This window comes from Orycteropus afer, unplaced genomic scaffold (genome assembly GCF_000298275.1).
Source record: "Orycteropus afer afer isolate SDZICR_OR568_19922 unplaced genomic scaffold, OryAfe1.0 scaffold00130, whole genome shotgun sequence".
Classification (NCBI taxonomy): domain Eukaryota; kingdom Metazoa; phylum Chordata; class Mammalia; order Tubulidentata; family Orycteropodidae; genus Orycteropus; species Orycteropus afer.
Window position 1 is genome coordinate 4,325,711 of NW_006921717.1, and position 14,512 is coordinate 4,340,222.

The 14,512-nt window shown below is 64.4% G+C and overlaps 1 protein-coding gene across 1 annotated transcript in view; it reads left to right on the forward strand.

The window, feature by feature from the left end:
* The window catches only part of ATG2A (autophagy related 2A), an 18,329-nt gene extending 7,668 nt beyond the window's left edge, over nt 1-10,661 (forward strand). The window contains exons 17-41 of the mRNA XM_042781540.1: nt 230-372; nt 457-575; nt 665-825; nt 1,202-1,352; nt 1,461-1,660; nt 1,760-1,840; nt 2,040-2,146; nt 2,228-2,320; nt 3,570-3,640; nt 3,799-3,875; nt 4,378-4,548; nt 4,692-4,818; nt 4,904-5,112; nt 5,752-5,960; nt 6,174-6,309; nt 7,264-7,455; nt 7,587-7,688; nt 7,771-7,843; nt 7,948-8,083; nt 8,159-8,231; nt 8,420-8,502; nt 8,747-8,868; nt 8,993-9,147; nt 10,197-10,349; nt 10,425-10,661. Of these exons, the coding sequence (XP_042637474.1) occupies nt 230-372; nt 457-575; nt 665-825; nt 1,202-1,352; nt 1,461-1,660; nt 1,760-1,840; nt 2,040-2,146; nt 2,228-2,320; nt 3,570-3,640; nt 3,799-3,875; nt 4,378-4,548; nt 4,692-4,818; nt 4,904-5,112; nt 5,752-5,960; nt 6,174-6,309; nt 7,264-7,455; nt 7,587-7,688; nt 7,771-7,843; nt 7,948-8,083; nt 8,159-8,231; nt 8,420-8,502; nt 8,747-8,868; nt 8,993-9,147; nt 10,197-10,349; nt 10,425-10,661 (3,381 nt within the window). The remainder of the gene's footprint in view (nt 1-229; nt 373-456; nt 576-664; nt 826-1,201; nt 1,353-1,460; nt 1,661-1,759; nt 1,841-2,039; nt 2,147-2,227; nt 2,321-3,569; nt 3,641-3,798; nt 3,876-4,377; nt 4,549-4,691; nt 4,819-4,903; nt 5,113-5,751; nt 5,961-6,173; nt 6,310-7,263; nt 7,456-7,586; nt 7,689-7,770; nt 7,844-7,947; nt 8,084-8,158; nt 8,232-8,419; nt 8,503-8,746; nt 8,869-8,992; nt 9,148-10,196; nt 10,350-10,424) is intronic.
* The last annotated feature ends 3,851 nt before the right edge of the window (nt 10,662-14,512 follow it).

The window sequence follows — 14,512 nt, forward strand, 5'->3', positions numbered from 1 at the left end:
CCGGCACGGGAGGGGCGGGACGCGAGCCTGGGCTGTCCATCGGTACGTGGCTGGTACACGTCCGGCACGGGAGGGGCGGGACGCGAGCCTGGGCTAGCTGTCCGTCGCTTCCCAACAGTCAACGCTGTGTGGGACGTGGCTGGTACATGTCCGGCGTGGGAGGGGCGGGACGCGAGCCTGGGCTGTCTGTCGCTTCCCACTAAGGTTCTGCCCCTCGCCCCTTGTCCAGATGGTGATTCCTGGAGACCCTGAGGAGATGAGGGCATTCCAGAACCGGACGCTGGCACTGTCCCGCTGCAGCCTGGAAGTGACCCTGCCCAGCGCCCACGTCTTCCTGCCCAGCAAGGAGGTCTATGAGAGCATCTATAACAGGTGGGGACACAGGGTGCGTGCTGCGGGGGGGCACAGGCAGGGCGGGTCCCTGGCCTTTCTCATCTCCACCCCCTCCTGTCTTAGGATTAACAATGACCTGCTCATGTGGGAACCCGCCGACCTGCTCCCCACGCCCGGCCCCTCCACGCACTTTCCTGGCTTCCAAGGCCCCTTCAAGATGTGCAAGTCAGCCTTCAAGCTGGGTATGGGGCTGCCAGGGTGGGGCTGGGGGCTCAGTGCCCAGGGATCCCCGGATCTTGCTCCGACTCCACTGCCTTCATCTCCCCGCCAGACTCAGACTCCGAGGATGAGGACACCCGCTTCTTCTCAGTGGGTGCATCGGGCGCCCCCCAGCCCTCCCCACCCAAGCCCCCGAGCCCACACTCCCAGAGTACCTTCTCCACGCTGGTGACAGTGCTGAAGGGCCGGGTCACTGCCTTCTGTGAGACCAAGGTGCGCGTGCCTGCGACAGACACCTGGGCCTGCCTCCCGGGGCAGGGGGCCCTACCTCAGCACCCCCACTGACTGTGAGCAGCCCCCCGGGGGAAGGTGGGAACACAGGCCTAGGCAGGCTGGGCTTCCTTCTCTGGCCCACACGTCCCCTTGCACCCATCATCCACTAATCACTTGCTGTCAGCAATTGTCAGCCCTGGGGCTGGAATCAGCATGCCCTGGTCCCTAGGGGGCAGGTGGTCGTCCGCCCTCTTGGCAAGAGGCAGGTGCTGCCCGGGGCATCCCACGGAGGGTGGGCACTGGAGCTGACTGCATCGGGCCAGGGTTCCACGAAGCCCCTCACGGCCTGAGTGTCGGCCCGGTGCTCTGTCCACAGGGCGAGGGTGGGCAGCGGCTGGAGGGTGTGCACGGGGAGCTGCTGCTGGACGTGGAACACTGCACTCTGTTCAGCGTCTCCCAGCACCTCGGCCAGCCAGGGCTCGGCTACTTCTGCCTGGAGGCTGAGAAGGCCAACCTCTACCACCGAGGTGTGAGGGCTGGGGGCTAAGGGTCCCGGGGCGGGGCGGGGGGAGGGAGGTGTCCCTGGAGGGTGGAGCCGGCCATCCCGGCGGGGACTCACCCAGTCCCCTCCACAGCGGTCATGGATGACTGCCTACTGCCCACTCACCTGGAGCTTCCAAGCTTCACGCCTCCAGCCCAACTGTCCCCAACCATCTACCCCTCGGAGGAAGGGGTGGCTGAGCGGGGTGCCTCGAGCCGCAAGGGCCAGGGCCGGGCTCCCCACATGCTGTCCGCCGCTGTCCGCATCCACCTGGACCCTCATAAGAACGTCAAGGTACTCACTGGCCACGCACTCAGCAGGGGTGACCGCCTCCCTGGAGCATGGCAGGGCTGCATTCTCATCGCCCTGACTGGGTGTCCCCCCACCCCCCAGGAATTCCTGGTGACACTGCGATTCCACAGAGCCACCCTGCGTCACTGCATGGCCCTGCCTGAGCAGAGCTGGCACTCCCAGGTGAGCACACTGGTGGGGCCTGTGGCCAGGTGGGTCTTCTGGCTGGGAGGAGGCCACCATGAGGGTAGCGCCCTGGGCAGGGGTGTGAGGGGGCTGTGTTGCTGTGTGGCAAGGGGAGCCCGAGCTGGGCTGTGGTGGGTGGGTGTCAGGAGGGGAAGAGCCTGCCTCGTCCCCATGCCTCCTGCTCCGGCCCCCAAAGCTACTGGAGTTCCTGGAAGTGCTGGATGACCCAGTGCTCGGCTACCTGCCCCCAACAGTCATCACAGTTCTGCACACACATCTGTTCTCGTGCGCCGTGGACTACAGGTACCCAGGTCGGGTGGGCCGGGGGCTGGGGGCAGGCTCTCGGCTATAAGGAGCCTGCTCCAACCCGAGCGTGACCCCCAGGCCTCTCTACCTCCCTGTGCGTGTCCTCATCACTGCCGAGACCTTCAGTCTGTCCAGCAACATCATCATGGACACCTCCACCTTCCTGCTCAGGTAGGCAGGCTGTCCCCGTGCTCTACCCAGCACGCTGCCTCGCCACCATACCCCTGGGCCTTCTGCCATCTGGGTAGTGGCCACTCCCCAGGAGCACAAATTGCCTCCACCTTCCTGGAAGGAGCTAGAAGCTTGGGAACAGAGCCAGAAGAGTTGGTGCTGTCTCTGACCTGCTGGCCCTTTTCTGGGGCTGTCCTAGGGAGACGAGGAGGAGAGAGGTGGCAGACAATGCCTCCGTGGTATAATTTGGAGTCCTTGGGGGATGCACAAGGTGATCCGCTTGGCTGCTGAGGGGCACCCCAGAAGAAAGGCCTGGCTTTCCGCTTCTGAGGGATCAGCCGTCGAAAACCCCCGGGGCCCAGTTCTACTCTGACACACTCGGTAGTGGCTGGTTCTGGTGGCATGACTTGGAATGGTCATAACTTAGAAACAACCTCAAGCAAAGCCCACTGTTGTAGAGTCAGTGCCAACTCACAGAGATGCTATGGGCTGGGGCAGACCGCCATGTCTTTCTCCTGCAGAGTGGCTGGTGGGTTTGAACCACCAACCTTTTGGTTAGCAGGGGAGCACTTAGCCATTGTGTCACGAGGGCTCCTTAAAAACGACTGAATTGCAGCTGCTCAGGGGGTGGGAAACCACGTAACTGCTAGGGCTGAAAACGAGGGCAAACACCATCACATGGTATTTAGTGAAAAACTACAGAAAAGGCTTTTCTTTGTAGAAAAGGATCATTTTCTCAGGATTAGGGGTCAGGGGTCACGAGTGATTTTAACCTTCTTTCTCATTGCTGTTTTCTAAAATGTCTTGAAGACGTTCGAGGTATGTTACTGATCAAGTGAGGACAGCTGTAGGGTTAAAAGGACGCGTCCCTCCCGGGCTGGGTATGGGGCCCAGGTGAGGTGGAGCGGGAAATACTTGTGGGAGTTCTCAGTGCTGCCCCACACCACGCCCACGTGCACTTAGTAAGCGCTAACTGTTGATGGGCCTGTGTTTGGGACACGGGACCCATGCTCCCCATTGTACAGGTAAGAATGTTGAGGAGGGGACGGTGCGGGCTGGGCCGCACGCAGGCAGCGGGCAGGACGGAAGCCGAGACGGGGTCGGCCCAGCCCCTCCAGAGTTCGCTGGGAGGACCAATCCAGTGTCTTGTGGGCTGGGGACCCCTCGGGGTCCCTTGCCAGCTCTGCCTGGCTCTGGGTGCTTCAGCGCTTTGCGGCTCTGGGCCCTTCTCAGCCCTGCTCCCTACCAGGTTCATTCTGGACGACTCCGCCTTGTACCTGTCCGACAAGTGTGAGATGGAGACCCTGGATCTACGGCGAGGTGTGCAGGGCCCAGCCGGGGCTCCCTCCCCGCGCCCCACGCGTGTGCACCCAGGAGGGGCATACTTGGCTAAACCCCAGGACTGTCCCTTGGGTGGCGGGCAGAGGCCGGGTGTGAGGAGGCCACTGGAACGCCCGCTTGCCTTCTTTCTGCCCCAGATTACATCTGCGTCCTGGATGTTGACCTCCTGGAGCTCGTGATCAAAACCTGGAAGGGGAACACTGAGGGTAAACTGGTGAGTGTGGCCTGTCCCCGAGTCCCCAGAGCCCAGGGAGCTTTCAGGGACAGCCCTCCTCACCCTGCACACCTTCTCCTCTAGGGCCCGCCTTCCCTTCCTGGGCATCAGTTATTACCTCTCCCGGGACGGGCCGCCAAGGGTGTCCCTGTATGTTTGCTGAGTGAATGAGTGAACGAATGAATGGGTCTGAGCCCCATCACAGAGGGCGGCTGCAGCCAGGGACAGAGCAGGACCCCAGGAGTCAGACCCCTGTGAAATGAGGACAGCAGGCTGTGGGGAGGGAGCCCTCCACCTGGAGTGCCACCTGCTTCCTCAGGCAGCCCTGGGCCACCTCCCGTTCCCTCTCCAGCCGCAGTCTGCGCCCCTGTGTGCATGAGGCAGAGGGAGCAGGAGCACCTGGGAGGACAGCTAGGTTCTGGGGGGGAAGGCCCGGCCCGGAGCGCGGGGGACGGACCCGTGGGGTGGCTCCCGTGCTGACGCCCCACCCGCCACCCCCCAGAGCCAGCCGCTGTTCGAGATACGGTGCTCCAGCAACGTGGTGCATCTGCACAGCTGTGCCGACTCCTGTGCCCTTCTGATCAACCTGCTGCAGTACGTAACGAGTGTGGGCGACCTGCACCCCCCACCCCGGCCCCCCAGCCCCACGGAGATCGCCGGCCAGAAGGTACAGGTGAGGCCTGGCCACACAGGCTACCAGAGCTCGGCCAGGCCCCCTCCCCTGCCATGGACCCCAGGGCTGAGGTTGGGGAGCCCCGGGGGGGGCCTGTCCCTGCCTCGGGCCACTCACTGCTCTCTCCTTCCCGCCTGGCCCAGCTCTCTGAGAGCCCTGCCTCCCTGCCCTCCTGTCCCCCCGTGGAGACAGCCCTCATCAACCAGCGGGACCTGGCCGATGCCCTCCTGGACAGCGGGCGCAGCCTGCGGGAGCTGGCCCAGCCGGCAGGTGGGCAGCAGGGGGCTTGGGGACCAGCAGGCACGGGAAGACTGCGTGCTGCCCGCACCCCAACACTGGCCTCTCTCCCCCACAGGCGGCACCCTCCCTCAGGCCTCGCCTGTGTCGGTCTACCTGTTCCCAGGTGAGCGGAGCGGGGCCCCGCCCCCGTCGCCGTCCACCGGGGCCTCTGGTGGCAGTTTGGGGTCGGAGGACAAGGAAGATGACAAGGAAGAGGAGACGGACGGGGACACCCTGGACAGTGACGAATTCTGCATCCTTGATGCTCCCGGCCTGGGCATCCCGGTGTGTGGAGGCAGGGAGGGAGAAGCCAGAGGCAGTGGGCAGGACAGAGGCTCACGTGGAGTGGCTCCTGTGCTGAGCCGCTAAAGGAGTGGCCCAGCCTTTAAAGGGCTCTCGCCGTGAGCGAGACAGACAGCAGGCCTTCACCATCCTCAGGGAGGCTGTGCTGGGTCCCGTGGGGCTAGGAGGGCCTCCCTGGGGAGGCAGCCCTGACCTTGAGCTTTGAAGGGTGTTTGGATTTCCAGGGGAGGAGGGCCTCCCTGGGGAGGGGAGGAGGGCCTCCCTGGGGAGGGGGCAGGGGCAGCAGGGTGAGGAGGAGGGAAGGTAGGGCAGAGGGATGTGGTGGACTGGGGCGGGGGCAGGGCAGCAGGTGAGGAGAGCTCTTTGGCTTTGAGGGCTGACCTCTGACCTCCGGTGTCAGGGGCCAGCGGGGACAGTCTGAACTCTGCCAGTAAGAGCTGCGTCCCAGAGAGCCAGGCTGGGCAGGAATAAGGCCACAGAGACCCTCCTGGCCAGCCACTCAGACCCGGCTCTAGAGATGCCAGCCCAGGAGGGCCATCTTACGTCAGAAACTGGGGGAAAGAGAGAGGGCAGGGCCGGGACTGTGTGCACCCCACTGCTCATTCACCCCCCCACCAACAGCCCCGAGACGGGGAGCCCGTGGTGACACAGCTGCATCCAGACCCCATCGTCGTGCAGGACGGGCACTTCTCCCGGCCGCTGGGCAGCACGGACCTGCTGCGGGCGCCCGCCCACTTCCCAGTGCCCAGCAGCCGCGTGGTGCTTCGCGAGGTCTCCCTGGTCTGGCACCTGTACGGTGGCCGAGACTTCAGCCCCCACCCTGCCCACAGGTGAGGAGCAGGCAGTGCAGGTAGCAGCAGGTGGCAGAGCCCCGCCCACACGGAGATGGGGGCCTGGGTCACCTGGCACCAGATCCATCCTTCACCAGCTCAGGTTCCTCGAGTGTCCTTGCCCCACCCACCTTCCTGGGCTGAGCCGAGGGAGTTCCTGAAAGGAGAGCAGGGGTGGCTCTGTGTCAGCTTGTGCCCGGTCCACCTTCCTAGGACGAAAGTCGGCCTCTCGGGCCCTAGGAGCTCTCCTTCCCGCTGCTCCGGCTCCAACCGGCCCCAGAACTCGTGGCGCACGCAGGGGGGCAGTGGGCGGCAGCACCACGTACTCATGGAGATCCAGCTTAGCAAGGTGAGCCGGCGGGCGGCGGGGACGGGGAAGCCGACACGTCACTCCTCGGAGCTCACTGCGGCCGCGTTGGCTCGCTAAGTCGGCACGAGTTACAGAGCCGGCAGCACCCACGCACCAGGCCTGATAGAGCCGTGTTTGCCTCCCTGTTGCTGTTGTGGAGGGACCCAGGCAATAAGTGAGGGAAGAGCGTGGCCGGTCAGGGACAGCAGGGAGCCGGCAGGGCCGGAGATGAGCGAGCGCGGCAGCCCAGAAGGGGAGAGGGGAGAGGGGAGAGGGGTGTGGCGGCCTTGGACGGCTGGCCTGGCCAGTCACGGTGAGGTCGGAGCCTGGAGAGTCCTTAGAAGGACAGACGAGATACGATGTGACCTGGGTTCTCACGGGACCCCACTGGTTGTCACAGGTGTGGCTGTAGAGTGTGGGGGTGGTCAGGTTCTGGACACTGTGACAGTGGGCAGGAGTCTGAGAGTTGAGTGGCCCAGAGTGACACTCAGGTTTCCACCTGAGACATGAGCAGGCAGGGATTGGGCACCCTGCTGGGTGCTGGGCGCCCGTTTGCCGGCTGCTCAGGAGGTGGTGACGGTGCACAGCTGTTGGGAGCTGAGATTAATGCTCTTTGGGTCCCACACGAGCTGGGAGAGCCACCTGTGGAGGAGAGGGAGCCGCAGGGCGGCGGCCCGGAGCGAGGGCTGCGTTCAGGGAGCTGAGACAGGTCCGCAACAGGCAGAGGGCTGCGGCACGAGACTGAGGGCACTCGGGCTGTCCTGGGGGCTCAGATGGGGAGGCGCCCAGGTCAAGGGTCAGGCTACCCCCTCGGCCTCAGCTTCAGCTGCCCTGGCTCAGACCTTCACACACACACTCCTCCAGGTGTCCAGGCTGCCCCCGGGCCCCTTCTCCTCGCCCCAGCCCCCCACCCCCCATCCACCCTCCCCCAGCTCAGGGCTCCGTGCCCCCCAGGTGAGCTTCCAGCACGAGGTGTACCCCACGGAGGCGGCGCCCAGCCTGGGGCTGGAGGAGCAGCCGCTGTCCCGCCAGGTGTTCATTGTACAGGAGCTGGAGGTACGCGACCGCCTGGCGTCCTCCCAGATCAACAAGTTCCTGTACCTGCACACGAGCGAGCGCATGCCGCGGCGCGCCCACTCCAACATGGTACGGGACCCACGACACGCACCCCGGGCTGCTCCTGGGCCTGAGCTGGGAGGAGGACGGCGGGGTGGGTACCCTGCTACGGCAGGGCCAGAGCGGGACCCAGACACCCAGAGCATGCCCTGTGCCCCCAGCTCACCATCAAAGCACTGCACGTGGCCCCCACGACCAGCCTGGGGAGCCCCGAGTGCTGCCTGCGGGTCTCGCTGATGCCCCTGCGCCTCAACATCGACCAGGTGAGCCGGGTGGGGCGGGCAGAGCCCCAGGGCACCCCCAGCTCCGGGCCTGCGCCTCAGCTGTCCGCTCCCTCCCCGGCAGGACGCCCTCTTCTTCCTCAAGGACTTCTTCACTAACCTGGCGGCTGGCATCAACCCCATGATTCCGGCCGAGGGTGAGCAGCTGCCCGGGAAGGGAGGGCCCAGGCCTCCTGCCCCCTGCCCAGCCTGGGCTGCCATGCATCTGTGGTCCCACCTCTGGTCTGTGACCTCCCCGCAGCTCACCCTGAGGCCTGCGTCCGGCCCAGCAGCCCGCAGGATGGGCAGCCCAAGGGCGCAGCGGTGACTGGTCCACAAGAGACTGCGGGTGGCAGCCGAAGGGCCTCCCCGTCAGAGCAGCAACCCATCTACTTCAGGTAGGGCCCAAGGACCGAGGGCCGCGCTGGGGGGCGGGGGCTGTGCCAGCGACCCAGACCCCTCTGCTCCACCAGGGAGTTCCGCTTCACGTCTGAGGTCCCCATCTGGCTGGATTACCACGGAAAGCACGTCGCCCTGGATCAGGTGGTGAGTGGAGCCGCCAGGCAGGGTGGCCGTGTGGGCCAGGCCCTCTCGGGATCCCTGGAAAGCCCTGAATGGGGCTGGTCTTCCCAGGTGTGGCGGCCACTGAACCTGCCTCCATCCTCTCCCTGTGGGCTGGGAGGTCCCCGTGCCCAGCTCCCCCATCATGCCAACCTGCCCCTCTCCTCCCCCAGGGCACGTTTGCTGGCCTCCTCATCGGCCTGGCCCAGCTCAACTGCTCCGAGCTAAAGCTGAAACGGCTCTGCTGCCGGCATGGGTGAGCCCCCTCCCAGCGGCCCAGCCTCCCCTCACGGCCCCGGCCTCCCTTTGGGGTGTTCCTGACTGGCCATGTGGCCTTGGCCAAGTCACCACCCTCGTGGGGCTTCAGTAGATGGACACCATCGTCCTTTCACATGGGCCAGGGGGAGCTATAGGGTCTGGGTGGGGACCCATAGCATTTGCCACAAAGCACACTGGGTAGTCAGTTATCTTGTGGTTATCTCCCTTGTCCTTTCGTCCAGGCTCCTGGGTGTGGACAAGGTGCTGGGCTATGCCCTCAACGAATGGTTACAGGACATCCGTAAGAACCAGCTGCCTGGGCTGCTCGGGGGCGTGGGCCCCATGCACTCAGTCGTCCAGCTCTGTGAGTGTCAGGGGCTCTGGAAACCACTGCAGCTTTTGGGTGGCCTAGAAACTGTTGCAGGGAGCACGTGGGGCTCCTGCTGCAGGCTGGGGACAGACCATCTCTGAAGTCCCTTCTCTGCCAGTCCAAGGCTTCCGGGACCTGGTGTGGCTGCCCATCGAGCAGTACCGCAAGGACGGGCGCCTCATTCGGGGGTTGCAGCGGGGGGCCGCCTCCTTCGGCTCCTCCACTGCCTCCGCCGCCCTGGAGCTCAGCAACCGCTTAGTGCAGGCCATCCAGGTGGGTGCTCGCTGGGCCGGGCCGGGCCGCCCTGCTCCACAGCGGTGCTGAGCAGGAGCACTATGGCCTCGTTTTACAGAGAAAGTCAGTGGGGAGAGCACAGGCAGCCCGTGTGGGGTCCCAGAGCTAGGCCAGGCCACAGGTCCAAGCTCCCGAGGCCCACAGGGCCCCTGGTGTGGGAGGGTGAGTGCCCTGCTGGTCTGGGCCTTCAAGGCCCACGTAGCTCCCCGTGGAATGACTCCAGACAAAGAAACAGGCCCTGGGACTGACCCTGTTCCTTGAGGCCCACAGGGGTCCCCAAGGTGTTGTAGGGGACCCCATCACATGAGCAGCTGGAGTTCTATGTGATAAATGCCATTGAAGAGGTGGTGCTGTGGGGAGGCCTTTAGGGGTGGGGGACCCTGTCCTAAGTCCCGAAGGATGGATGACTCCCAGCCTTCTGGATGTGCGCTGGGTGCTCAGAGCAGATGGGGGGTGTGCAGACGGACAGCAGAGCATCTGGGACCTCAAGTCAGGGAGGGGGTGGAGTGCAGGGTCACCAGAGAGGTGGGTGCAGAGGAACCCCAATGTATGAAGCTGGGCTGTGGGAGCCACGTGGGGAGCCCCTGGGTGAATGGTGTGGGGGCAGCTAGGACAGAGGAGCATAAGACACAGGTGTGATGACATGCTGGGGATCCCTGGGCTGAGGGGGACCCAGGTCTCTGTTGGAACTGCCCTGGGGGCGGGGAGGAGCGGGTCCTGGTGGTGATGGGCTCAGGCACCGTGTAGGTCTGCATGGGGGACAGGATGGGGCGCTCAGCAGGAAGAGGGGTCCTCGGTCCAGGCACCTTCAGCCTCTAGTGCCTTCTGAACCTTGTTCCCCTCACAGGTGGTTCTGAAAGTCTGCTCAGGAGTCAGAAATCCCTGATCCCAGGGGCAGAACCTTGGAAGGGGAGGCAGAGTGGGTGGGTGGGGGCTGAGCCGGGGCAGAAGGCTCTGGATGAACTGAGGGACGGTCTAGGGTCTGCCCAGACGGGCTCCCCTCACCTGGTTCTCCTTGTACCCCCCAGGCCACAGCTGAGACGGTGTACGACATCTTGTCCCCCGCGGCGCCCATATCGCGCTCCCTGCAGGACAGGCGCTGTGCACGAAGGCTGCGCAAGGGCCAGCAGCCCGCAGACCTCCGGGAGGGTGTGGCCAAGGCCTATGACACGGTCCGAGAGGTAATGAGGCCCCGCCCCTGGCTCCGCCCCCAGCCCCTCGCTCAGACCGGGTACTGACCTCTGACCCCCACACAGGGCATCCTGGACACGGCTCAGACCATCTGCGACGTGGCGTCTCGTGGCCATGAACAGAAGGGGCTGACGGGCGCCGTGGGAGGCGTGATCCGCCAGCTGCCCCCCACAGTGGTGAAGCCGCTCATCCTGGCCACGGAGGCCACGTCCAACCTGCTCGGGGGCATGCGTAATCAGATCCTCCCCGACGCCCACAAGGACCACGCTCTCAAGTGGCGTTCGGAGGAAGCCCAGGACTGAGCACAGGGCCTGGGGACCCGAGAGCCACTGCCCAGCCGACCCGGCCGGCCAGCTCCTTCCTGCCGCCAGAGGAGTGAGGCCATGGCTGGGCCGGCGCTTCAGGGGATGGCCGCCAGCAGGACGTCTGCCGGCCGGTGCCAATCGCTGTGAGGCGGGTCTCCCCGCCCTGGGGCCCTGGCCCATCTCTGCACTTTTCCTCGGGGAGAACGGACACGCTCCCTCACCACCACCTGGACCCACGCTGCTGCCTTGTCCTCCTGACAGAGGCTCCCGGACCCTCGGACTCTCAGACCCGACCCCACGCAGCCAAGTGTCTCTCTGTGTGCTGGGGGGAGGTGGGGGACGGACGTGGCTCAGTGTATTATTTTTAAGCTCCTTGAGTGAGTGGGTCACCGTGTCTGCATGAAGTGGAATAAACTGTGCCCACCGCCAACCCATGGTCCCGTGGGCCTGCGCAGCCCTGTTGGCCCAGCTTCAGCCTGACCCTGGCACCTCCCATCTCCCCACTAGGGGGCGCCACACCCTCCCGTTTCACCCAGCAGGGCAGGGCAGGGCAGGGTGAGACCTGGACCCACTTCCCGTGCCTGCCCGTGGCTCCTCCATACCCTCCCAGGGGCGGCCGCCCTGGCTCTGTCCCTGTCGGGTCCCTGGGTCCAGCCTTCCCTGGGGTGCTGAGGGGATGCTGTGCTGTGGGGTCTCCGAGCCTTGGGTCCCCCGTTGACCCTGCCCCACTAACCAGCGACCAGAGGGTCACCTGAGGTGGCTCCTGGAAGGCTGAGCCCTGGAAGACTCTACTCCATCCATAGCAGGTGGCCAGGACCCCTGACAACAGATCCTACTCTACCATGTCCCAGCTCTGGGCCACTGGAGGGGGGAGGGGAACAGTGCTGTCTTTTGGAAGGAGTCCTGGCTGTCGCAGTGGCACATAAATGGCCGTTGCCCACTCCCCCCCACACACACACACACATTGTTTGGTTCTAGGGACAAGATCTGCCCCTTATGTCCTCCCCACCCCTCCCCAGAAGCACCTCACTGCGGTGAGTGGGTGGGTGGGGAAACTGAGGCTTGAGTTGAGGTGACCCCTGGCCTTGCTGGGTTGTGTGCAGACCTCTCGGTAGCAGCAGAGCCCCCTGCCCCAAGGACCCCTGTACCCCCTGCAGTGGGGGAGATCTCACACCACGTGAACCCTGCAGAAGCCCAGGCCAGTGCGAACCTCAGGCATTTAACTGCCGTCCCCACCTTACAGGGTGGGGCTCAGAAGGAGGCCAGGCTGTGTCCTGATGCCCCCAGAAGGGGAGATGGGACCCGGTTGACACTTCCTGGAACCTGCCCCACCCTGCCGGGCACAGTCCAGAGTTTCTGCTCTTCGACCCCACTTGTGACCCGTATTGACTGAGAGGAGGTAATCATTAACAACCGACAGGGGCTGGGCTAACGGCTCAAAAGGCCGCTGGGCCCAGGGCGGCCCACTTCCTCCTCTTGCCCCGAGGACCGGCCAGGCCCCAGGTAAGAGCCTTTCCTGCAGCAAGGCCCTGCAGCTCCTCAACCCTGAGCCCAGGAGCCCCAACTAGCATTCCCCAAGGTCACCAGCCCTTCTGAGGAAGAGGAGGGGAACAGGGTGATCACTGATGACGCTGGCCAAGTCCTACGCTGGGCCTGTTTGCAGCTGTGTCCAGAGGGGCCCACAGCAGCCAGCACTGCCAGGCCGGGCCACTTGGACCCTAGACAGGTCTTGTCCTGGCCGAGGTGGGACGGAGTGCTGGGCTTACACTGTGGGGTGTTCAACAGCTTTGGCGTCTTTGCTCGCAGCTGGGGCTCCCCCTCCCACCGAAGGGGCCTGCCAGGGCTGCCCAGAGCGAGCACTTTGCTCTGTGAACCTGGGCGGCCTGCTTTCTCTCTCTGGGCCTGGTTCCGCTGCTGGGAAAGGGGGCCTAGCCTAACTCCGTTCTAGAGGCTCACAGTCCCAGTTCCTTCTGCAGAAGCTGTGGGGTCCTCAAAATGCCTGCCGGGCCTGGGACAGGACTGGCACTTGAGCCTATCACTGGCCAACCCTGAGCCCTGCCTTGAGCCTGTCTGGGGAGGGAGCCATGCTTTGCAGGAGAGAGGTTTGATCCCTGGAGCCCGGGCCAAGGCTTGATGGCAGGCTAGCTATCCTCCCAACCCTGATTAATATAAGGAAGCTGTGGTGGCTCAGAGAGGTTAAGGTACTTGCTGAAAGTCACCCGGCTCCCAGGGCCCTCTCCAGATGGGTGGATGCTTGCAGCCCGGGACTAACATTCAGCCAGCCGGTTGGTTCTCAGCCTCAGCCTTTCAAACTCCTCCCTCCCTCGTTTTCTCTCTTCCTTTCTGTCCCCTCTTTCTGACTCTCTCTGCTGCACTGCCCCTCTTTCTCTGTCCCCTCCTCCTCCTCCTCCTCCTCTCAGTAGCATCTCCAGCTCCTCACGGGCATCACCATGAAGTTCAACATTCCGACAGGCGCTGCCGGCCCCACTGTGCCTCTGCTGCTGCAGGAGAGGGCTGGGCAGAGGGCAGAGGGTGGAGGCTAACGCCAAGACGGGGCCCCCACAGTGGCTGGGAAAGAAAGAAGGATAGGAAGGGGTGTGGGGAGAGGGCGTGGGGGCCCTGGAGTGGCCAAAGGCTGCTGGGAATTGTAAATCGGGGCCACTCCCGGCTTTATGGGGCAGATTTGGGGTTGAGCCTGGACTTCGCCCGGGGAAGGAGTGTTGGCATCAGAGGTGTCGGGTGTGGGCCCCAGATAGGAAGAGCCTTGGTAAAAAGACCATACACCTGGGGCACGGGGGCCGGGGACTCAGGTGGGTGGGTGTAGGGTGCTTCCCGGACCCCTGCCCAAGGAGAGCAGCCAGGTGGGCAGGGCCCAGGCCTCCAAGGGGCTCCCACCCCCTGTAACAGCAACTCCATGTGGAAGTGCTCACTGTTTCCAGTGGGGCTGCTGTTATCTGGGGTGGGGGCCAGGACCCCCGGAGGAGGAGAGGTGGCCACAGACCGCAGGGCCCAGGATGGATGGCAGATGGTGGCTGGCTGCCAGGACCGAGTGTACAGGGCTCTGACCTATGAATTGACAGCCAGTGCCCCTGGCTCCCCTCTGGCTGCCAATTCCATAGGTCACAGGTATGTTCGCCTCAATGACAGCCGCCAGGACCTGCGGGGACAGGGGCAGGGCTGGCTGGGGGTGTCTGGCAGGCTGCCCAGACCTCGTTGCCCTGGGGCAGCACCCCAAGCCCCAACTCTGTCCCATCTCATTCCCCCCTTTCCATCTTCTCTCTGGTGAGACTCAACTGCTATGGTGGGTGGCGTGCCTCTGTGCTTTGCCCACACTGTTCCCTCTGCCTGGAACACCCTTCCCTGCTTTTTTGCCCGGCTCACTCAATACTAACGCTTGCAAACTGCTCAAGCATTGCCACCTCCAGGAAGCCTTCTTGAAGCCCATTTGACCCTCGGTGCCCTCGTGGGCACCCCAGCAGCCCGAGGTCCCTCCAGCACTGTACCCCGACATTACTACTTCTCCTGGTGTTTCCATTCTCCACCCCTCAGAGCTCAGTCCCAGCCCAGGCTGAGCCAAGGGCCGTGCTCGGTAAAGGTCTGCTAGATGGATCTTGAAGGTCGTGGCACACTGAAGGAGCTCCCCGATGGCCAGTGTGGCTGAGGGACTGAATGCTCTGGGTCCCAGACTTTGTGCTGTACCCCAGAGGACAGGCTCCTGGAGCCAGCCTTCCCTTCTCTGTTCTCTGGGCTCCCCTGGCCCAGCCATGCGGAGTGGGTCTCCCAGCCCCCAGGATTCCCAAGGGAGTCCCAGGGCCACCTCTGATGCTGGGGGCAGCAAGTGGACAAGA